This window comes from Pan paniscus, chromosome 9, assembly GCF_029289425.2.
Source record: "Pan paniscus chromosome 9, NHGRI_mPanPan1-v2.0_pri, whole genome shotgun sequence".
Taxonomy (NCBI): domain Eukaryota; kingdom Metazoa; phylum Chordata; class Mammalia; order Primates; family Hominidae; genus Pan; species Pan paniscus.
In genome coordinates, this window is record NC_073258.2 from 118800148 (window position 1) to 118824180 (window position 24033).

The following is a 24033-nucleotide window of genomic DNA, read 5'->3' on the forward strand; positions in this document are numbered from 1 at the left end:
GATGGAGTCATTGCCTTTGTTATCCACATGAGCACAGCAGGTTACTCACCACAACTTTTCACAGCAAGAAGTAGGGCACTGGGGACCAGACTAGGAATCAGGACACCCGAGACAGGGATTCTGGCTCTGCCTCTTGCTGCTGCGTGACCTTGAGTAAGTCCTTCACTGCCTCATACCCTCAGTCTCTGCACCTGTAAAATGTCCTTCCTCCCTCAGAGCGATATCATGAGCACCAGTGAGATAACACATGTAAAGGACCAAGCTAAAAACCAAGTTTTGCAAAAGAGTGTGTCATCACACAGCAGCAGACAAAATGTGACCCAGGACATGCATTTGCTAATTGGGGCAGGACTGCCTGTGCAGCCAGGGAATAGCTGGCCTTTCAGGAATTTGTACTTGTAACTGTGGTGACATTTCCAGCAGTAGCAGCCAACTGCCTGGTTAGAGGACACTGAGAGAGACTCTGGTCCTCATTCTACATGAGCACTGAGGCTCGGAGAGGAGGAGTGGCAGTCAGGGACAAAGCTGGGACAGAACCCCGGTCCCCTGATTGAACAGGTCAATTTCCATCTCGTGGCGGTGGAAATGCAGAGCCACAACATAAACCCCACTAAAAGCCCTGGGAGCCCTGGATGGTGTGAGATGCAGATGACCCCAAACCCTTTCTCCTTGACCTTGCTTGCCCACATGATGGAGGTTTGCAGTGACATCGGCAGACTTGCCATCCTGTTCTATTCAGGCTAATGTTAAAGTGAGCTTGCTTTCCATAAGCATACACCCTGCCACAGTGGAGATAAAGGGGACCAAAGTTATCCAGGGAAAGCCAAGCAGGCACTAAAGCATAATTTAGAGCTGGACATTCCCTGTCCCAGAAGGTCCTATGTGGCTTCCACATCCTGGGCCCCCAGATTCTGCAATCAGAGGTTGTTACCCAGTCCTCCATCCTGGGCCGGGTTCCCTCAACCTTATGGCTTCTGGAGTCTCAACTGGCAATGCTGTCTCCTGGATTTGTCCCAGGAGGCTGGAGTGACTCTGCCTTACCCTGGCTCCTGATCATAAACCAAACTCCAAAGAGCTAAGTAATATCTAGCTCCTCCTTTTCCCTTGCTTCACTCAAGCCAGGAGTGTCAGGGCCAGCAGATCACATCTCAAGCTTCCCCAGAGAGTTAGATGGGCCCTGGCTCTACACTGGAAGCACTGTGTGCCTTGGGAAAATAAAGCCTGACCTTCAATTCTCCACGTCCCTGTTTGTAATGTGAGTTAGAAATAACACCTCCCTCCCAAGACTGTTATCAGGATTACGTGAGGAAATGTATGGAAAGCTCCTGACACGGTGACAAGCAGGGACCATTATTAGATTTAACGCCACTGCTCTTAAGACCAGCCCAGGGTGATACTGGACTGGAGAGCGTCCCATCAGGCCAAGACAGAATTCAGTTAGGAAGGAGGAGTTCCCTCCTGCCAGGGTGTTTGGCTGTGGGTCTTCACTAAGGAAAAGTTTGTTTGTTTGTTTGTCTGTCTGTTTGTTTGTTTGTTTGAGACAATGTCTTGCTCTCTTTCCCAGGCTAGAGTGTAATCGTGTGATCACCTCACTGCAGCCTCAAACTTCTAGGCTCAAGTAATCCTCCTGCCTCAGCCTCCCAAGTAGCTAGGACCACAGGGGCACACCACCATGCCTGGCTAATTTTTTTTTAAATTTTTCGTATAGACGAGGGTCTCACTATGTTGCCGAGACTGATCTTGAATTCCTGGGCTCAAACGATCCTCCTGCCTTGGCATCCCAAAGTGCTGGGATTACAGGTGTGAACTACCATGCATGGCCAGAAAAAGTGTTAAAATATCAGTTCCATGAAGGATTAAACACACTCAACATCTTTCCATCATCCCAAGATGGCAAAAGAGCAACAGAATTTGAAAGCAGCTGGGAGAATCTAAAGACGGCAAGCAGAAACAAAACAAAACCGAGGACCAACCCCTTCACAGATCTTTCTCTTTTTTTCTTAATTTTAATTCTTTTTACTTATATATTTTAATTATTTTCTTCTTCAACTTTTATTCCAAGTTCTGGGGTACACGTGCAGGATGTGCAGGTTTGTTACGTAGGTAAGCGTGTGCCATGGCGGTTTGCTGCACTGATCAACCCTTCACTGAGGTATAAAGCCCAGCAACCATTAGCTACATTTCCCGATGCTCTCCCTCCTCCCGCCTCCCCCCGACAGGCCCCAGTGTGTGTTGATCCCCCTGCACGTGTCCATGTGTTCTTACCGTTTAACAGTTCTTTCACCCAGGTAAAAGCACCCAATTCTAGAACTATACTTGATAGTTACGAGACATTTTCACGACTACCATCATACCACATGCTCTCAACAGTCCTGCGAGGCAGATATTATAGATATTATCATCCCATTGTACAGATGAGGAAACTGAGAACTAAGAAGGGAAAGCAATCCATATAAAGTTGCACAGTAAGGCCGAGTGCAGTGGCTCACGCCTGTAATCCCAGCACTTTGGGAGGCCGAGGCGGGTGGATCACCTGAGGTCAGGAGTTCGAGAGCAGCCCGGCCAACATGGTGAAACCCCGTCTCTACTAAAAATACAAAAAATTAGCCGAGTGTGGTGGCATGTGCCTGTAATCCCAGCTACTCGGGAGGCTGAGGCAGGAGACTCACTTAAACTTGGGAGGCAGAGGCTACAGTGAGCCAAGATCCCGCCACTGCACTCCAGCCTGGATGACAGAGTGACACTCGGTCTCAAAAAAAAGAAAAAAGTTAAGTTCCACAGTAGGTGGCAGAGCTAGGACTCAGAACTGGGTCTTCAGACTCCGGGTTACTCCTCTTTTACCAGAACATACTGAGCCAGCACTGGAGGGTAAGAGGCAGGTATCAGCCTGTTTCTCCCACACACATGACCTCTCTTGACTCCTCAGACATCTTGTGGGGGTGGGGCCGGTGTTACTATCTCCACTTTACAGACAAGGAAGCTGAGGCTCAGGCCCAAGTCTATGTGCTACCAAGTAGCAAAACTGAGCCTGGAACTCACACATGCGTGTCTGAGAGCCCAGCACTATCGCCAGGAAAACCCACCCTCTCCCTGCTCAAGCCTGACCCTCAGCCCTCTCTGCCCCTCCCTGCGCTTGCCTTCCAGTCAAGGTGATTCTGGATAAATACTACTTCCTCTGCGGGCAGCCTCTCCACTTCATCCCGAGGAAGCAGCTGTGTGACGGAGAGCTGGACTGTCCCTTGGGGGAGGACGAGGAGCACTGTGTCAAGAGCTTCCCCGAAGGGCCTGCAGTGGCAGGTGAGTGCAGGGTCTGAGGGACAAGAGAAGTGGGCCCAGCAGGAGGTCTGCTCAGGCCCCCACGGCCCACTGCATAGTATCTGCCCCCTACTTGTCACTTTTCATCCTTGTTGTATAAGGTTCTTTGTTTGTTTGTTTGTTTGTTGTTGTTTTGAGGCAGAGTGCTCTGTGGCCCAAGATGGAGTGCAGTGTCTTGGTCTCGGCTCACTGCAACCTCTGCCTCCCAGTTTCAAGTGATTCTTCTGCCTCAGCCTCATGAGTAGCTGGGATTACAGGTGCCAGCCACCACGCCTGGCTAATTTTTATGTTTTTAGTAGAGACGGGGTTTTGCCACATTGGTCAGGCTGATCTTGAACTCCTGACCTCAGGTGATCCGCCCGCCTCAGCCTCCCAAAGTGCTGGGATTACAGGAGTGAGCCACCGTGCCCAGCTGTGTAAGTTTCTTGAGAGCAGGACCCTGTCTTGTCTACCTTTAAATCCTAGTACTTAACACACAGCAAACAGTAACTATTTGATGAACAAATGTGAGCCAGAAAGGACAGGAAATTGTAACTGAGGCTGCCCCATGCATGCTGCGCCTGGGTGGATTTCAGGCAGAGGGCTAGACTGGGTGACCTTGGGGCGTTCCTCCTTTCTATGAAATTTGTTATTTCAAGGAGACTAGAAAAGAGACTTCTCAGCCACTTTGCCAGCTATTGGTCCTTCTATTCATTAGTGTTTGCTGAGACACGCTATGTGACAGGACTGAGCCAGGTCCTTTCAATGGATAGGAGATGTTTTGAGCATAAAATCCACATTCTCTCTTGGGCTGGGCTCTTCTACCTTCTTCTCCCTGGTGCTTGGGCTCTGAAGAAAAAAAAGATAGGTAGGAGATGAGTGATGGGGCTTCTGAGGGCAGGGCTGAGTGACTTTCTGTGTATTTGCTCTTTCTTTATCAGAAGTCAAATGCCCACAGGCACCTGTCATCCTACTGCCAGTAGGACTTCTCACTCAACCTTCCCCTCTGACCTTACTTGGAGAAGGACTTAGGTACCTCTCTCAGACATTTCCCCAGGCTGGGCAAGTTGTGTGGACCATGGATGGGTATGTGGTCCATACAATTTAAACAAGTTGTATATGGTCGCTGGGTAGAGTGACCACATAATTGATCATCAAAACTGATACCTGTAAGAGCAAAAGGGGGCACTATTAACCATTGGGTCAGGGCAACAGGTCAAAATGGAGACCTACCCTGGGACTTCTGGTCACACTAGCTACTGTCAAAATGGGGCCCAAATAGACAAAGCCAAATGGAAGAAATTCCCTTGACATTGAAAGTGTTGGGGCTCTGTGGCACCCCCAGTTCTAGGTTGGGGGAGCTTGGGCTGGTCTCATGATGAGTTCTGAGGGGGATGGGCCAGTTGGGCCCCCCGTTCCATCTAACTCAGGTTCCTTTCCTCCCAGTCCGCCTCTCCAAGGACCGATCCACACTGCAGGTGCTGGACTCGGCCACAGGGAACTGGTTCTCTGCCTGTTTCGACAACTTCACAGAAGCTCTCGCTGAGACAGCCTGTAGGCAGATGGGCTACAGCAGGTAACCAACCTGGGCCTCTCTCCTTTTTCCCTCCTTCCTCTTTCCTCCTCTTCCTCCTTTCCTTCCTCCCTTTTTCTCTCTTTCCTAAAAAATACGGGCATTGGAGCCAGGCAGAATGGCTTTTGAATCCCAGTATTTCACTTATAAGCAACATGAAGTTGAATTTCCTAAGCCTCAGGTTCCTCAGGAGTTAATTGGGGGAACTAATGCCAACCTCATAGGATAGTTTTGGAATGCCAGTGAGAGAATGTATGCTGCCCTCCAACACACACACACACACACACACACACACACACACACTTCTAGCGTCTATGCAGTCCTCTCCTTTCCTTTACTCCTCAACCTTCACTCCTTTGTGCTGACTTTGCAAGAAACTGTTCCTGCCCAGTAATACAAAAGCTAAGTTAACTTATTCAAAGTTTCATTAGTTAAGATTTAGCTTAAGTGAGCCTAGTTTCAGTGGGGCCCCATCTTCAGCAATCCCAGCTCTCTCTGCAAATTTCAAAAGCAGTTCCAAATCTGGAGTGGATGAAAAGGTGTAAGATGATAGTAAGAGTAATTTGCATTCTATATATTTATATTCACTTGATTTTGGCAGAAAACCAAAAAGATAGTTATTATATCTTATATATAGATATATATCTATTTCATAAATAGGCTCAAACAAAGTAAGTAACTTGCTAGGGTTGTAGCTGGGAGGTAGAGGGCTAGAATTTGAGCCCAAGACCCCTAATTCTTGTGCATTAGGAGTTCCCATATTGTTTCTGTTTCTAGACTGAGTAATTCTTTATTCTCATGTAGGACATCATCTATAAGGGAAGGGGCTGATGAGATGGTTGATCACTCAGAGAGTTTAGCTGGAGAGGATGGAAAAGAACCCATACATTCAGTTGCAGATTGAGATAGCCTATCTCTGGCAGACCTCAGATTTCTTCAGGATTCTAACAGACTGGACCCAGAGACTAGGCCAAACAAACAAACAAACAAACAAAAAAACTCTACTAGGCAGACATCACCAACCAATCACAGAACTCTCTCCCATGGATCCCTAATGCAGCCTCAAAGTCCTTTTCAGTAAATGCTCCAGGCAGCCATTACAAATCAATCAGAATTATTTGCCTTTCTCTTCTCTGCTCAACGGGCTTCTGCTGCTCTCTACTTTCCATAGGGGGCAACTTCCATTACCCTCTAGACAGTACAGCCCACCACCTTCATTTCAAGGAGAGTGAGGAAGTCATGCCCAGCACCTGCTATTCTCCCCTCTTCCTGCAGCCACGGAGCCCAGCCTTGCTGCAGCCAGCCCTGCCTCCCCACTGTAGTCCAGTCAACTGCTGCATCAGCCGTACCTGGCACAGCAGGCTGAGGCTTGATTATGAAACCTGGGTGTCTCCAGGGGTTCTTAAGATGATAGGCTCCTGGAATTTCTGTCCTTTTGGAGCTCAGTAAGGCACCAAACCACCTGAGTCTTGTGCTTCACAAAATCAAAGTTCATCAGAATCATTCATTGGGATGGAATTGGTGAACAGAAGTTAACTTTCCTGGGAATGTCCATTTCCACCATATTCCGTCCTTCTAGGTCTAAGACTTCTCTACTTTCTTTCCTCTCTCTAGATCGGAGGCCCTTCTTGCCCTAGAACCATAGGCATTTCAAGATGTGGGAGACCCTAGGGATCATCTAGTCCACGCATCTTTTTTTTTTTTTTTTGACAGAGTCTCACTCTGTCACCCAGGCTGGAGTGCAATGGCACCATCTCTGCTTACTGCAACCTCCACCTCCCAGGTTCAAGTGATTCTTTCGCCTCAGCCTCCCAAGTAGCTGGGATTACAGGCACGCACCATCATGCCCAGCTAATTTTTGTATTTTTGTAGAGACGGAGTTTCACCATGTTGGCCAGGCTGGTCTTGAACTCCTGACCTCAGGTGATCCGCCCACCTCGGCCTCCCAAAGTGCTGGGATTACAGGCGTGAGCCACTGCACCCAGCCCCATGCATCTTTTTATAGAGGGGGAATCTGAGGCTTGGAGAGACCCAGAAAAAGAATATGACCTGCCCAAGGCCACACATCAAACTAGTGCCAGAGCCAGGGACAGAACCTAGATCATGAGGACTCTTAAGATGGACTCTAGTCCTCCCAGGTCCAAGACTTGGGGCCTTCCAGGAAGTGCCAGCATTCCTGCCTGAGAATGTGCCAATCCACCAGTATTGCCAATGACTCAGCCCTCCATGGAGAGCTTCTACTAACATTACTAGCATAGTTAGGGATGGAAGGAAAAGATTTAGAAGAGGCAGATTCAGTAAAGGAACAATCAGAGAGATGGAATTAATCAAGGAAGGCTTCCTGGAGGAGGAAAAACTTCAACCCAAGGTTTGAAAGCAGCAAGCATGGATTAGCAGGGAGAAAGAGGGAGGGTGGTCCAGTTGAGAGAAATGTTTGTCTGGATTCATATGAAGACAGATCTAGTCCTGTTCTATTAAATATCTCTAAGGGGGCCAAAAACATACCCCCACTATCAAAGTCGGACCAGATGCTTTGTTTGGAGAACCAAATATCCACATTCCAACTCCCTCCCAGGTGAGAAGGGAGCTAACCTGAGCCCCTATGCCTCTTTGTTTCCCTGCTGTGAACCAGAAGACATTGCTGGGATATTTGAAATAGGGACAGAGCTGGGAATATGGAAAGGAGACCCCTAACATTTCTCCAGGGCTCTGGGTTCTGGATTTGGATTCCCTGCCCAAGAAAGCAAGTTACATCAGCAATGCACTGAGGGTTGAGTCCTGGGATGCCAAGGGTCGGTTCTTTATTGTATAGCAAAGCAGGCCCCCTCTTCACTGACTAAGACCATCTCCACTCCCTGGCCACTCCCCACCAAGCATTCTCTGCCACTCTTTCTCCTGAGATTGGGGGCCAACTCTACCATCTTGTTCTAACCCCCTGCCCCAGCTCACAACTCTCTCTCCCTCTTGATGTAAGCAGCAAACCCACTTTCAGAGCTGTGGAGATTGGCCCAGACCAGGATCTGGATGTTGTTGAAATCACAGAAAACAGCCAGGAGCTTCACATGCGGAACTCAAGTGGGTAAGTGAGGGGACACCTTCTGGCCTACAGAAGGCCCCCACATGGACGCTGCTCTTCAGGTTGCAACCAGCTCACCTGGAACCCCAAGCCGCCAGGGGAATGTAAGCAGACATCAGGAAGAACTCCTAGCCAGACAGATCATTCAATGCCGAGAGCTATAGACTCACATTTTGGAGAGGTTTTCTGTGTTGACTTGTTTTTAATACAATGGACAGCTGGACAAAGTGTGTTGTCCTACTCAAAGCCAGAGAGATGGATAATGTGACCTTTCCATCAATCTGGATAGTAAATAGTTTTTGCTACTGCTGTAGGTTTTCTAATAAATTGCCCAATAGGCAAGATTCCAAAGTCACTTTGTCCTTCCCTACCACTTACCCAGCCAGAGCTCCCCACCTTCTTGATGCTCCAGGGAAGAAGCTCCATGGCCCTTGTGGGTGGCCTGTTCCTGAGCCTCGCCACCCTGTGTTAGAGCAGAGCATCCAGATGAAATCTGTCACACTGTGGCAAAGTGGCTCAGAGAGGAGGCTGGCTTCCTAGCATTCAGGGATGTTGCTGAGGGCCGTTTATTCACCGAAAATAAATCTTGAAAAGGACAGGGCTGGTAGCAGAATGATCCTTTACCTAAAATTCTATCAAAATCCCATTCTTCCATTTGGAAAGCCCACAGTGCCACAGACTCTGTTCCGGGCTCTGCCCTCTTCCCTCTTGGATCCCAGGAGCCCAGGCTGGGCTTTGAAGCAGGCAGGGCCCAGTGCACAGTAGGTACTCAGCAGTGGGGGTGTTGAATCCAATCAAACGGAAGTGTCAATGCAGGAAATGCAATGGATGTCAATGCAGTCTCCAAATGTTCCCCACTGTGCAGCTTCCACATTCCCGAGGTATTGGGAGGGGACTTGAATTAACAGCATCGGGAGGCCTGAGTCCCTGCCTCCCAGCTGAGGAAGAAGCTTAAATCACAGGGCGCTGTGTCTGTCTTCCAGGCCCTGTCTCTCAGGCTCCCTGGTCTCCCTGCACTGTCTTGGTGAGTACCCCCAATCTCTGAGGGTTTGGGGCCTGGGCCAGCAACGAGCAGGGAGGAAGACCTTCATCTTCACTCCTAAATTTCTGGGACTCCAAGTTTCATTCTGCCTTGGTCTACAGCCCTTGGGCTTGTAGGTCAATGCCCCCTCGAGTTGTTGGTGGCCTTGGGCAGGTCACATTCTTTTTCTGGGTCTTTCCAAGCCTCAGTTTCCCCCTTCTACCATCTGTGCATGGCTCCACAACCTAAGTGGAGACTTGGGAGAGAGTGTTAGGAAGACCAAAAAGGGCAGGACGGGGCCTCCACTGCCTCCCATCCCTGGTCAGGGCCCACATAGCCTTCTTTGTCACAATCAGCTCAGGTATCCAAGATCAGATTACCCACATTCATTATTTGAGCAACTATTCATTGAACAGTTAGAATATGTCTCACTCTGTCAGTTGCTGGCTAGAAGTAGAAAGTACCAGATGAGTGAAATAATTGGCCACTATCCTTGGTAGCTGATGACTAAGTAAGAGAGAGATGCAAGACAACATGTGGAAAATGCCAAACTGAGTAGCAGTCACAGTTGACATGCTGCAGAGAGAGCTGGCCAGGGGTCAGAAGACCTGGGCACCAGTCCTGTTCATTTCCAGTGTGGCCTGGAGTCATTCATCTGACCTCCCTGAAGTTCATTTTCCCAAGAAGTTGTTTAGTCCAACTGCCCATCAAGGATCTTTAGGGACCCTTCTAGCTCTAACAGAGGAGATCAGAAAAGAAAACAAGCAATGTGGCTCAGCTCATCCTACCAGCTTCATAGAGAACTGAGACTGGCCTGGAAGCATAGCCAGAAATTAGAACGCCTAAGGGAAGAAGGTCACAACGCTGCCTCTGCAGTTTAGGAGTGCATATGCTTCCCTGCAGGATGTTGACAGTTTCATTCATTTTCGTATGCCCCCCACCCCGGCCCCACAATACCTAGTGTGTGGGATCTGACACGTGGTGGCTGGTCAATGAATGAATGAATGAATGGTCACACCATCTGAGGTTCTGCACCGAGTAGCCCTGAAGGCATGAAGCAGCATAAGTGACAGGTCCTCCCTTGAGGGGCCTCTGTTTTACCAATAAGCCAAGACCTAAGCTTAACAACGCTGAAAGGGTGGCCAATACCCAGGACAGCCTGTGGGAATTCCAGAGAAAGGGAAATTCCCAGGGACTGGGGGCCCAGGCTAAACACTGAAAAATGCATCTGTAGGCTCAAGGAGGAAAAGCCCATGTCTGTCTGTCTTGCCCGCCACTCTCTCCCAGCACCCAGCACTGCCCCAGGACAGAGGGCACTTGACACAAATTGGTTAGATTAATGAATGATTTAGAGTTCAGTGGTCCCCAACCTTTTTGGCACAAGAGGCTGGTTGCATGGAAGACAATTTTTCCGCAAACCAAGAGGGGGATAGAGAGCATTAGATTCTCTTTTTTTTTTTTTTTTTTTTTTTTTGAGACCAAGTCTGGCTCTTGTCACTCAGCCTGGAGTAAAGTGTTGCGATCTCGGCTCACTGCAACCCCCACCTCCTGGATTCAAGCGATTCTCCTGCCTCAGCCCCCTAAATAGCTGGGATTACAGGCACCCATCACCAGCCCAGCTGGGACTATAGGCATGTGCCACCATGCCCGGCTAATTTTTGTATTTTTAGTAGAGACGGCGTTTCACCATGTTGGCCAGGCTGGTCTTGAACTGCTGACCTCAGGTGATCTGCCCACCTGAGCCTCCCAAAGTGCTAGGATTAGAGGCATGAGCTGCCGCACCCAGCCTAGATTCTCATAAGGAACGTACAGCATAGATCCCTCACATATGCAGTTCACAATAAGGTTTGTGCTCCTACAAGAATGTAATGCCACCTCTGATCTGACAGGAGGTGAAGCTCAGGTGGTCATGCTCGCTTGTCCCTGCCACTCACTTCCTAATGTACAGCCAGGTTCCTAACAGGCCACGGACCAGTACTGGTTTGAGGTCCAGGGGTTAGGGTTTGGGGATCCCTGATTTAGAGAACTAGGAGATGAGACAGCATTTCAATGGGAAGGGCATCTTTTTGGATCAAAAACAGAATGACTTTTTAGAGAACTACAAGCAGATCAATTTGGCTAGACAGAGACTTTATATGAAACAGCAGGAGGCTGCTAGGAGGAGTGGAAACTCTACTTTGCCCTCAAGGGAGATCCCAAAGGGCTTTGCAGGAGCGGGCAAGGTGGCATGAAGAAAGCTGTGTTTGAAATCAGGTGGTGTTTGAAAAGCCCAGCCCTTCCCCTTAGAATGGCCCTTCTACCATCTGTGCATGGCTCCACAACCGTGGTGGTGGCTGCCAGAAGAATTGGAAAGGCAGAGCATGGGTGGAGAGGGGGGACCTGAGGGCTTTACAGGAGTTCCGGGGGTGGTGAGGGTGTGAAAGCCAGGTCAGTCAGTAGGCAGACAGGATGTCAGATTGAGAGACTCCCCTGGCCGGGGGAACAGACTTGGAGAAGGGGGAGTTTTGGATGAGACTGTCCACTTCCGAGTCACAAAATAGCTTGTGGGTGTCTGTTTACTGTTACTCAGTGGGAGTGGCTGGGGACACGCCACCTGGGCAGGGCTTTCGTAATTCTGCATCACTTGTGAAGGTCACAGATTCCCAGCACAATGGACACACCCATGTTCATAGTCTGAACTCCTAAAAACATCTTAAACCAAAATAAAAAGAAAGAAAGAAAGAAAGAAAAAGGAGAGGGAGGTTTGAGGAAAGCCTATGGTCTGGGACACTCAATACCTCCCATGAATATCTCATATTGGGCTGGTCCTCTCCCCACTCTGGCCCCAGCCATAAGGGCCCTGCTTAGAGCAGATGTTGGGTGCTGAGGGGAGGCAGCCTCATCCCCAAGATCCTGACTTCCTGCTTCCTCCCTGCCTCTGCCTGCGTCCAGCCTGTGGGGAGAGCCTGAAGACCCCCCGTGTGGTGGGCGGGGAGGAGGCCTCTGTGGATTCTTGGCCTTGGCAGGTCAGCATCCAGTACGACGAACAGCACGTCTGTGGAGGGAGCATCCTGGACCCCCACTGGGTCCTCACGGCAGCCCACTGCTTCAGGTAAGACCCCAGCTGTAAGGAGGTCTCTGGGGACCAAGGCCAGTCAGGGACCAGAGAGCTTGGGGTCCTATCTCCTGACACCCTCCTTCTCTTCACTCTCCCACTAGAGACGTTTGCCAGGGTGTGGTGGCCCCAGTGAGACAATGGCCATGATGCCCTTTGTTAGGCTTTTGGGTGTCTGAGCAGAGGGTGCTGGTCACCAAGCATGGCCTCTTCCCGGTGGGACACCAGCAGATACCCAGATTCCTCACCCCACCCCCATATCGTTCAAGCTACAAAAGCTCTTCCCACCTGCCTCAACTTCCAAGAACTCACTCTCTTTTTGCTTGTTTCCAGGAAGTTGTTCCAGGGTCTAGAGTCATAGCCACGTCCTCATTATGTCTGGAAACTTTAAAAAAATTAAAGAGCATAGGTTCCTTTCAGTCCACAGAGAAGCCTGGCCTTACCTCAGGGAAGGGCTACTCCCAGACCCCCTTCACTTTTTTTTTTTTTTTTTTTTTTTTTTTGAGACAGAGTCTTGCTCTGTTGCTTAGGCTGGAGCGCAGCAGCATGATCTTGGCTCACTGCAACCTCCACCTCCCGGGTTCAAGCAATTCTCCTGCCTCGGCTTCCCAAGTAGCTGGGACTATAGGCATGGGCCACCATGCCCGGCTAATTTTTGTATTTTTAGTAGAGACAGGGTTTCACCATGTTGGCCAGGCTGATCTCTAACTCCTGACCTCAAGTGATCTGCCCACCTCAGCCTCCCAAAGTGCTGGGATTACAGGCATGAGTCAGGGCATCCGGCACCCCCTTTGCTTGTATTTATTCATTCATTCAATATCTAATGAGCACCTACCAGGTACCAAACACCAGATGATGCGCCCAAGTGCATTAGACCCCACCGCTGCCTTCAAGGCACTCATGATCTAGGCCAGCGTTTTTTAACCACTTTTTTTTTTTTTTTTTTGAGATTCTGGTGAGAGCTATAAATTCTTTCCTAGAAAAACATCCCTGCACACTAAGCTGTGCCTGGCATTGGGAAAAAGAAAGCACGTAATGTAACTGACAGCATGAGTAACACAGTGAGAAAGGTTGGAGGAGAGAGCGCCAGGACCTCAGAACTCAGGCATTAGAGGAGCCCCTTCCCCAGCCCTCCTTGAGGTTTCATTGGGCAGGTTTCACTGAGGAAAAAGGGTCAAATCCCTTTTTTGAATTTGGCTTCTTGTAAGTGCCAGAAGACTGCCCCTTCTCCACCATCCCTGCCTCACCATCATCTTTCCTCCCAAGGCAGTGACATCCAGCACCCCGATCCCTAGGGCCCTGGGGACCCAGCCTTTGGCAAAGTCTCCTCAGGCTTGGATCAGGCCTGAACCCAGCTGTCTCTACTCCCAGGAAACATACCGATGTGTTCAACTGGAAGGTGCGGGCCGGCTCAGACAAACTGGGCAGCTTCCCATCCCTGGCTGTGGCCAAGATCATCATCATTGAATTCAACCCCATGTACCCCAAAGACAATGACATCGCCCTCATGAAGCTGCAGTTCCCACTCACTTTCTCAGGTGAGAAGCAGGGCCCAAGGCCACTCAAGCCCCTTACATCAGTTTTCACGCCCACTCTGCTATTAGCTCACTGACCGCCCTTGGCCCATAATGTCTCCTCTCAAGACCTCAGCTTGCCCATTTGTCTCTAATACGTCAGCCTAACATCACTGATGCCATGAGGCCTCCTCAAGCTGTCAGCTAACACCTCCACTCCATTCCCTGCCAGAGATTCTTCCAAGGCCTGTCTTCTCTATGTGGAGCCCCTCGAGTGAGAACTGGAGTTTCATCCAATCTTGGAGTTTTAAGAGACCTTTTAAAAAGATTATCGAGCTAATTCCCCACCACTGACCAACACGCAAGAGCCTGCTCAGTATCCCTGCCAAGGAGTCATTGTGCCCCTGTTTGCTCTCCTCCAGGGGCAGGGAACCCATTACCTGTGAGGCAGACCACAGAGTCTTTGAACAGCTCTGTTGGATGCCTTGTGCTTATATTGAAATGTATTTAGATCAGGATTCCCAACTGTGGGGTCCACAAGACACTGGCCCCTTGGAGAAGAGAGGATTCCATTGTCAAATAAGTTTGGGAAACATTTTCATACTACAGCTCCCTTCTTGGAACACATTAGTTTATTAAAGGTAGGAGAAGTTTTTAAAATAATCTGTTTTATTGCGTTTAACCTACATTTTCTAAATTTATTTGACCACAGAATCCTTTTTTCATGCTACTTCTATTAGCATCCCACAGAACAAGTGTTCTAGAGACCCTGGTGTGACCCCTTTCAGAGAGCTTAACTGCCAGGCTCTCCTGAGCCCTGGTGTGTGTTTCAAGATTTGTGCCTGGGAATTGTTTTAATCAGGTATGGTAAGGTGACAGATACAGGCACAGCTATCTTTGAAAGAAGAGTTTATTATTTATAATTCCTGAGAGAAAGGGACATACCCCACCCCCCAACACAGGGACACCCGGGGAAGCAGCTGGGTCCACCAGGAGGCAGGAGTGAGGGGAAGGCATGGCCCAGAGCCACCTGTGGCTTCCATGGGCAGGTCTGGCCAAGGTAGGGTAGGCAAGATTGAGCATGCTCAGGATTGGATAGTGTGGACAATTCTCTAGGCTATAGATGTCAGCCTCTGGTTGTCTAGTATCTGTCCCTGGGGTGATTTAGGGCAGGGAAAATATTGGCTTGGTGTCTGAGAGTCAGATAAAGGAAGTGGTTGGGGATATGGGCTTTGGGTTGGCTGGTTTGCCTATTAAAGGCATGCCCAAAGCCAAGTTGTTTACTATCTGCAGGAATTAGCTAACCCAGTCTCTCCCAGACCAGCAAGATCCCCATAATCATAAAGCATCATAATTTACAGAAAATTAACACTTATGATGAATAAAAGATCTCCTTCTTCCTCTGTGCTCCTGGCAGGCACAGTCAGGCCCATCTGTCTGCCCTTCTTTGATGAGGAGCTCACTCCAGCCACCCCACTCTGGATCATTGGATGGGGCTTTACGAAGCAGAATGGAGGTAAGTCCTGGGTGCAGGACCACAGGGCAGGAGATGCCCTTGTATGGAGGAGCAGCTTCCAGAAGTAATGGGAAGGAGGACCACCCTTCAGAGAAACCCATCCTGGAGGACCAAGCACCAAGGCGCCAGGCAGAAAGCAAAGTGGTTTGGCAATCCAGGGCTTGGGGATAGAAGGCAAGGATGGGAATGTGAGTGTTTTTACCCTCCCAGGGAAGATGTCTGACATACTGCTGCAGGCGTCAGTCCAGGTCATTGACAGCACACGGTGCAATGCAGACGATGCGTACCAGGGGGAAGTCACCGAGAAGATGATGTGTGCAGGCATCCCGGAAGGGGGTGTGGACACCTGCCAGGTGGGGCCTCCAAGAATCATGGGGAGTTCTAAGAATAGGGTTTAGGTCCTAGAGAGATGAGAAAACCCAGAGGCTGCATGCCCTACAGGAAGCCTTGCATATCATGGGCACTCAATGTGTGATGATGGGAGGAAGAGAGGGAGGGAAGGAAAGGACAGTCAGATAAAAGTGTACCAATAGACGAGTGGGTGGATGGATGGATGCAGACAAGCAGAGAGATTTCAAATGTCTCTTTCACATTCGAAGATGATGTTACTGGCCTGGCATGGTGGCTCACGCTTGTAATCCCAGCACTTTGGGAGGCTGAGGCGGGCAGGTGATTTGAGGTCAGGAATTCAAGACCAGCCTGGCCAACATAGTGAAATCCCATCTCTACTAAAAAGAATGCAAAAATTAGCTGGGCGTGGTGGCACATGCCTGTAATCCCAGCTACTTGGGAGGCTGAGGCAGGAGAATTGCTTGAACCCAGGAGGCAGAGGTTGCAGTGAGCTGAGATTGCGCCACTGCACTCCAGCCTGGGTGACCCAGCAAGACTCCATCTGAAAACAACAACAACAACAAAGATGACATTACTCATCCACCCCACCCACCCTTCTCACTAGCTACAGAATGATTAGCCCCTTGAGGTCAGGAATCCCAGGTCTATTTTCTCTGTGACTCTCCCCAAGCTGCTGAAGTACACTAGGAAAGAATTACCGCCTGCAGAATGCTGGAAGCACACCTGTGTGTGCCCCTCACCGTGGCCTCATTGGCCATCAGGACTGCTTAGCAATCCCTGTAGACCTTCTTCCTCCCCCATACTTCCAGAGGATCTTCTGAACTATTTTCTTTTTTTATTTTTTCTTTTATGTTTTTTAATAGAGACAGGGTCACTATGTTGCCCAGTCTGGTCTCAAACTCCTGGGTTCAAGGGATTCTCCCACCTCAGCTTTCCAAAATGCTGGGATTACAGGCATGAGCCATCGTGCTTGGCCTGAACAATTTTCATTAAAATCCCTACCCTACTCTCACCTCCATTTCCAGTCATTAAATTCCTTCATTTAAGAGGCATCTCTTAGTCATCGCATGTGTGCCATGAACATGGTAGTCTTTGGAGACCCCTCAGGGAGCTCACAGTGGTTGGGGGAAAGGGGGGCATTAAACAGACATTTAAGCTATAGTTTTGGGTTCAGAGGGAGGAAGCCCCAGGGGCTAAAACAGCTGATAAGGACTCCCAGATAAGTGCACTTTTCACTATCTGGCATTTTCTTGTTTTGTTATTTGCTTGTTCACTGTCTCTCACCCCATTTGATCCTAAGCTTTCTGAGGGCAGGGATCTTTGTTTTTTTCATCAGTTGGATCCCAATTGCTTAGAACACTACCTGGCACAAAATAGGCACTCTATAAGTGATTACATAAATTTTGGAATGACTAGGTTAAACAATGATAACCAGGCTTTTTTTTTTTTTTTTTTTTTTTTTTGAGACTGAGTCTCACTCTGTTGCCCAGGCTAGAGTGCAGTGGTTTGATCTCGGCTCACTGCAGCCTCCACCTCTGGGTTCGAATGATTCTCCACCTCAGCCTCCTGAGTAGCTGGGATTACAGGTGCCTGCCACTATGCCCAGCTAATTTTTGTATTTTTAGTAGAGACGGGTTTCACCATGTTGGCCAGGCTGGTCTTGAACTGCTGACCTCAAGTGATTCACCCGCCTCAGCCTCCCAAGGTGCTGGGATTACAGGTGTGAGCCACCGCTCCTGGCCAACAACCAGGCTTTTTTAAGGCATCACTCAGAGCCTTTAATTTACTAATGTGAGTTGTGAATCTCTGAGAGAAGGCTAACGGCATGCTTGCAACTTACTTGTCCACAGACAAGCCTTTCTGCCCCAGAAGAGAAGACCATTCCAGGGTGCTAATGAGCAAAGAGGGTGAGGGTGGAATATTGGAGAGCAGCAGGGAGTGCAGGGGAACAGATAGGCCAGTTCAGGGAGCGGAGAAGGAGAAGCCCCCCCACCTCACCTGCCCTCCCCAGCAGTCTCTGTTCTGGTCTCTCACAGGGTGACAGTGGTGGGCCCCTGATGTACCAATCTGACCAGTGGCATGTGGTGGGCATCGTTAGCTGGGGCTATGGCTGCGGGGGCCCGAGCACCCCAGGAGTGTACACCAAGGTCTCAGCCTATCTCAACTGGATCTACAATGTCTGGAAGGTAAGGCACCTTTGCCCTACCCACTGTGCCTTCCCTCCAGTCCTCTACCTGGGAGGTGCCAATCCATCCTTAGGTTTGATTTAAATGGCTCTGACAACTCTTTACATCCCAAATAACTTTCCCTCCAAGCAAGGGACAGCCTGAGATTGCACTATTAAGGCTGAAATTCCTTAGGTCAGAGATTTCTGATAAATGCAAATACCTTAGGGAATAGAACACACCAAGCCTTTCTTTCTCTTTTCTGACAGCATGAGACTATCAGATCCTTTCTAGAGAGAAGATTCTGATAAGGAAGAGAGTGGAAAGGCTCATGAGACCTCCTGGCCCTCTGCAGGGTAGGGAGAGAAGCAAAGTGTCTCAGAAAAGGAAGACTCATGTTACACATGTCACCACTTTGTCCAGTTTCAGATAATCTGACTTTCTCTTCATCGGTCTCTCTTATTCTAGGCTGAGCTGTAATGCTGCTGCCCCTTTGCAGTCCTGGGAGCCACTTCCTTCCTGCCCTGCCCACCTGGGGATCCCCCAAAGTCAGACACAGAGCAAGAGTCCCCTTGGGTACACCCCTCTGCCCACAGCCTCAGCATTTCTTGGAGCAGCAAAGGGCCTCAATTCCTGTAAGAGACCCTCGCAGCCCAGAGGCGCCCAGAGGAAGTCAGCAGCCCTAGCTCAGCCACGCTTGGTGCTCCCAGCATCCCAGGGAGAGACACAGCCCACTGAACAAGCCAGCCTGCAGTCCAAGGTCTCAGGGGTATTGCTAAGCCAAGAAGGAACTTTCCCACACTACTGAATGGAAGCAGGCTGTCTTGTAAAAGCCCAGATCACTGTGGGCTGGAGAGGAGAAGGAAAGGGTCTGCGCCAGCCCTGTCCGTCTTCACCCATCCCCAAGCCTACTAGAGCAAGAAACCAGTTGTAATATAAAATGCACTGCCCTACTGTTGGTATGACTACCGTTACCTACTGTTGTTATTGTTATTACAGCTATGGCCACTATTATTAAAGAGCTGTGTAACATCTCTGGCATAGGCTAGCTGGAATGCTTGATAAGAACTGAGCTGGGATGACTGAACTTTCATTCTTTGGCTTGGGGAGAAAAAAAGTCCTGGGGAAGCAATTGAGTCTCAAAGTAGAGGCAGGGGAAAAAAGAGTTAGGGAGACCAGATCTGCTGAGTGGCAGCAAGAGTGAGCTGCAGATTACAGAAACCAGGGTGAGCAAGTTTGAGTCCCACACAGGGCCTTCTCCCTTTGCCTCTTTCCCTCCCTCCCTGCCTGTGAAAATCAGCCAGGAGCCAGGGATAACCTATGACTTGGGAAGGAGATGAGTTAGGCAGTCAAGGGTGACATTCAATCAGGGATCCACAAGTGGCTGGAAAGAAATGCTGGTCCTGTGTCCTAACTTTTTCCACCTGGAGAGCCCTCAGTGTGGCTTCTTACATTTAAAAAACAAAAAGGATCAGCTGCCAGGTGTGAGGCAGTCCCCAAGCTGAGTTGTGAGGATGTAAGCATGAATAAGTCCCTGCACTCAAAATGGTCGAAGAATTAAACCCCATGGACTTTTTTGGCATCTGTATGAAAGCTTGGGTTTTCTGAGGACTCTCTTGCTATAGCTAAGTCAGATCCTAGATGAAATATACTTGTTCATACTGTACTAGGTTCTTAGGAAACAACAGAATTCCTCAAATGCCAAAAACAAAGAAAATAGAAACCCAGAAAACAAAACAAAATAAAACAAAACCATCAGAACTGTGAGTGGAAACTAAGGTGATGATCTGGGAGCAATACACTAAAATCTTGGGTCGAGACCTATATGAAGGCTGGCAGTGGAGCTAAACCTGGACACGCTGCAGACAAGGGAGCTGAACCAGGGCTCCTACATGAAGCAGGGATAACTGATGGCAGTAAATGTGGTCTCAAATTGCAGATGATCTGGAGGAAAATTTCCCAAATTTAGAGCCTCAGGATTCCCAAAAATCCTCCAAATATGAGCTCACAATCAAAGATCAGAGACGTTGAAAAATAAAAAACACCTTAAGTGGGCAGCATAAAAAACAGCTAATTTAGAACCCCAAAGGCTTCAGAAGTCAGAATATTAGAGACTTATGATAATAAGCAATATTTGCAGAGTATTTGTATGTGCCAGACACTATTGTAAGTGCTTCATCATGTACTGATTCATTTAATACTCACAGAAATCTATGAGATGGGTATTATTCTTATCCTCACTCTATGGATTAAAAAAACTAAGGCACAAAGGGGTTAAGCTCCTTGCCTGAGATTATAGACTGTAAGTTGAACATGAGCACTTGGAATACAGAGTTCATGCTGTAAACTACCACACTATAGGGCCTCCAATATGATAATTTATAAAATATTTGAATAAAAAATGAATACTAGTTCCACATTTTAAAATCATGTTTAACTGTGGTCACATGCACATAACACAAGTTGCCATCTTAACCATTTTTAGGTGTATAGTTCAGTGGTGTTATGTACATTCACACTATTGTGCAGTCATCACCACCATCCATCTCCAGAACAGAAACTCAGTACCCATCAAACAACTCTCCATTTCCCCCTCCTCCCAATCTCTGGCAACCACCATAGTGCTTTCAGTCTCTGTGAACTGGATTACTCTGGGTACCTCATTTAAGTGAGTCATGCAGTATTGGTCTTTTTGTACTTGTTTTATTTCACTTCACATTGTGTCTTCAAGTTTCACCCATGTTGTAGCATGTGTCAGAATTTCCTCCCTTTTTAGACTAAATAATATTCTATTGTTTATACGAACATTCAGGTTACTTCTATCTTTTGGCTATTGTGAATTATGCTGCTGTGAACATGGGTGTACAAGTATCTCTTTGAGGCCCTGCTTTCAATTCTCTTGGGTATATTCCCAGAAGTGGAATTGCTGGATCATATGGTAATTCTATTTTGAATTTTTTGAGGAACTGATATATTGCTTTCCATAGAGACTGCACCATTTTACATTCCCATCAACAGTTCACAGGAGTTACTATTTCTCCATATCCCCCCTAACACTTGCTATTTTCTGTTAAAAATGGATATCTTAATAATCAAGCAAAAATAACAGGCAGATTTGAAAAAGAACTGAATATAGCTTTTAGAAATAAAAACTACAATTATAAAAATAAAAAACTAAGTGGATCGGGTAAATAACAATTAAAACACCAATTAAGAGAGAACAAATGAACTGGAAGATAAATTGAAGAAGTGACTAGGCTTAACAGCAGACAGAGATAAGGAGATTAAAAATATGAAAACAAGGCCAGGAGCAATGAAGCCTAGAATGGTAAATTCTAACATATCCAGAATCCCAGAAAGAGAGAATCAAGACAATGAGAGAGAGACAATACCAAAGAGATAAGAGCTGAGAATGTTCCAGAACTGATAAAAGGTGTGAATCCACAGAACATACACCACCATAGTGTACATGCATACAACCAAGGTGGAAAAATTAGAATAAATCCACACCTATGTACATTATAATGAAACTGCAGAACACCAAAGACAAAAAGAAACTCCTTATAGCAGCAGAGAGAAAACCCAGACCACCCACAGTACCACAGATCTACCACAATTAGACTGACAACAGGCTTTCCCACAGCAATAAAGGAGCTAGAAGTCAGTGGAAGTATATCTCCAGCATGCCAAAAGATAACAATCAATCAGGGATTGTGAACCCTACAAAACTATCTTTCAAGAATAAAGGCATTTTCAAGAAAACAAAAACAGACTTTACCATCAACAAACCTTCTCTAAAAGAATATATAAAGCATTTACTTTAGGAAGAAGGAAAATGATCCTAAAAGGAAGAACCAAGAAGCAAGTAGCAATAGTGAGGCAATTGTGAAAATGTAGGTAAGTCTAAACACACTCTGTCTACTCATTATTATTATTATTATTATTATTTTGAGACTGAGTCTTGCCCTGTCACCCAGACTGGAGTGCAGTGGCAGGATCTTGGCTCACTTTACCTCCACCTCCTAGGTTCAAGTGATTCTTCTGCCTCAGCCTCCCGAGTAGCTGGGATTACATGCACATGCCACCATATCCGGCTAATTTTTGAATTTTTAGTAGAGATGGGGTTTCACTGTGTTGGCCAGGCTGGTCTCAAACTCCCGACCTCAAGTGATCCCCCCGCCTCAGCCTCCCAAAGTGCTGGGATTACAGGCGTGTCTACATATTATTAAAATAACAATAATATTTATTTTGTGGGTTAATTTTTTTTGAAACAGATATTGAATTGATTGGTTGGCTATGAGTAGAAAAATACATCAGTAAAGAAAAAAGACCCTGTATATAAATATAATACTAGCTAGTTAAAATTTGACCAAGAAGTTTCCATTGTGGGTTAATTTTTAAAGGCCTAATTGAAATATGGAGTAACAACAGCATGCAGCATGTAAATTAAAGGGGATAGCTGTAGTTAAAATATTCTAAAGTTCTTAAATTATTCAAAAGGAAGGTTAAATATTAATGTCATGTTACACAAAATGTTTGTACTATGTTCTAGATGGTTAGTTAAAAGAGTAATCACCAAAAGAATGGAAATAAAAGTGTGTCACTTCCAAAACAATTGAAAGTAGCAATTGATGAATAAAAAACAAAAAACATCAAGCAAGTACAAAAGAGAAAGGAGGGGAAGGAAGAGCACTAAGGAGGGAAAAGCACAGAAAAATGGAACAAATAGAATATACAAAGTAGGATAGTGAAAAAAGTACTAATAATCGCAATAAATATTAAACTCACCAAATAATATACAGAGATAGGCAAATTGGATAAAAATGTAAGATCAAGCTATATGTTATTTGTAACAGACATACACAAAACACCAGGTTACAGAACCATTAAAACTGAAAAAGTGGAGAAAGGTACAGACAGCAAGCATTTAATCAAATTTAAGCTGGGGTAGCTATATAATATTTTTCTAAATAAGGATTTAGGACAAAAAGACAAAACTGACTTTAGGATAAAGAGGGTCACTACATAATCACGAAAGTTTCAATTCACCAGTAAGCTATAAAGTGAAAACTTGCAAACAAAGAGAAGAAAATAGAAAAGAAAAAAACACCATCCTTTTGTCACCACTGGAGTTGGCAATCACACCAGGCTCTTACTCTGAAATAATATTTAAAGAGGAAAAATTAGCACTATTCTGCTTTGCCATAGAAATCTACTTCCAGGTAACAGGGTGGCTCCAGGTGGTGAGGGAAAGTATAGCTAATCAATATAGATGAATGATAGGAAGCCATCATTGGCAATTTCTAATGAAATCATTGATTCAGGCAAGGATCATCAATGGATGCTATTGTCTGAATGCTTGTGTCCCCCAAAATTTGTATGTTAAATCCTAACCCCCAAGGTGATGGTAGTAAGAGGTGGGACTTTGGGGGCTGATTAGGTCAGGAGAGCGCCCTGTTCATGAATGGGATTAGTGCCCCTTACAAAAGAGGCTTGAAGGAGCCTCTTTGCCCCTTCTGCCATGTGAGGACATAGCAACAAGATACTATCTATGGAAGCAGAGAATGAGCCCTCACCAGACACCGAATCTGCTGGCAACCTTGATCTCAGACCTCACAGTCTCCAGAACTGTGAGCAATAAATTTCTGTTGTTTATAAATTACCCAGTCTAAGGTATTTTTTTAGAGCAGCATGAATGGACTAAGACCACGGAGAACTACACAGTCACATAATACCCTCATATCATCCCACGGATCCCTTGCTAATCTCAATAAGAAACCTAACTTCAAAATGAAGGGATCAGGCTATCATCACCTTACCCACTAACAGTGGAATCAGCAGATACTATGTTCCTCCCAATGTGAATATGAAGTACACCTTCATGTTGCATCATCTAAAGGCATCTTCCCAAAAATGTTTAACATAAATCTTTTAGATCTAATTTCCAGTGTACAGGAAATACAAGAATTAATGGAACAAAACATAAGAATTAGAGGAACAAATTAAATGACACCACTAAAAGACAAATCCAGAAGGTGGGACATTCCACCACAGGACATTCCCATCTCTTCAACAAATCAATGTCATGTAATTACTGTTATGTCTTTTTTTTTTGAGACGGAGTCTTGCACTGTCACCCAGGCTGGAGTGCAGTGCAGTGGCACCATCTCTGCTCACTGCGAGCTCCGCCTCCTGGGTTCATGCCATTCTCTTGCCTTAGCCTCCCAAGTAGCTGGGACTACAGGCGCCCGCCACTACGCCTGGCTAATTTTTTTTGTATTTTTAGTAGAGACGGGGTTTCACCTTGTTAGCCAGGATGGTCTTGATCTCCTGACCTCGTGATCCGCCCGCCTCAGCCTCCCAAAGTGCTGGGATTACAGAGGTGAGCCACCGTGCCCGGCCAATTACTGTTATGTCTTAAGAGACATA

At 47.1% G+C, this 24033-nt stretch overlaps 1 protein-coding gene across 2 annotated transcripts; it reads left to right on the forward strand.

Annotated features, from left to right (window-relative positions):
• Window positions 1–1401: 1401 nt before the first annotated feature.
• TMPRSS4 (transmembrane serine protease 4) lies at window positions 1402–23335 on the forward strand. Of its 2 annotated transcripts, none has more exons than XM_057299259.2 (10): window positions 1402–3297; window positions 4741–4870; window positions 7845–7946; window positions 8927–8967; window positions 11896–12055; window positions 13430–13596; window positions 14990–15088; window positions 15299–15441; window positions 17476–17625; window positions 18073–23335. In XM_057299259.2, the coding sequence occupies exons 2-10, from the start codon at window positions 4857–4859 to the stop codon at window positions 18082–18084; spliced, it is 888 nt and encodes a 295-aa protein (XP_057155242.1). In that variant the 5' UTR covers window positions 1402–3297; window positions 4741–4856; the 3' UTR covers window positions 18085–23335. The 2 variants fall into 2 exon arrangements, with proteins under 2 accessions (XP_057155242.1, XP_054950890.1); XM_055094915.3 differs by having other exon boundaries at window positions 7860–7946.
• Window positions 23336–24033: the final 698 nt, after the last annotated feature.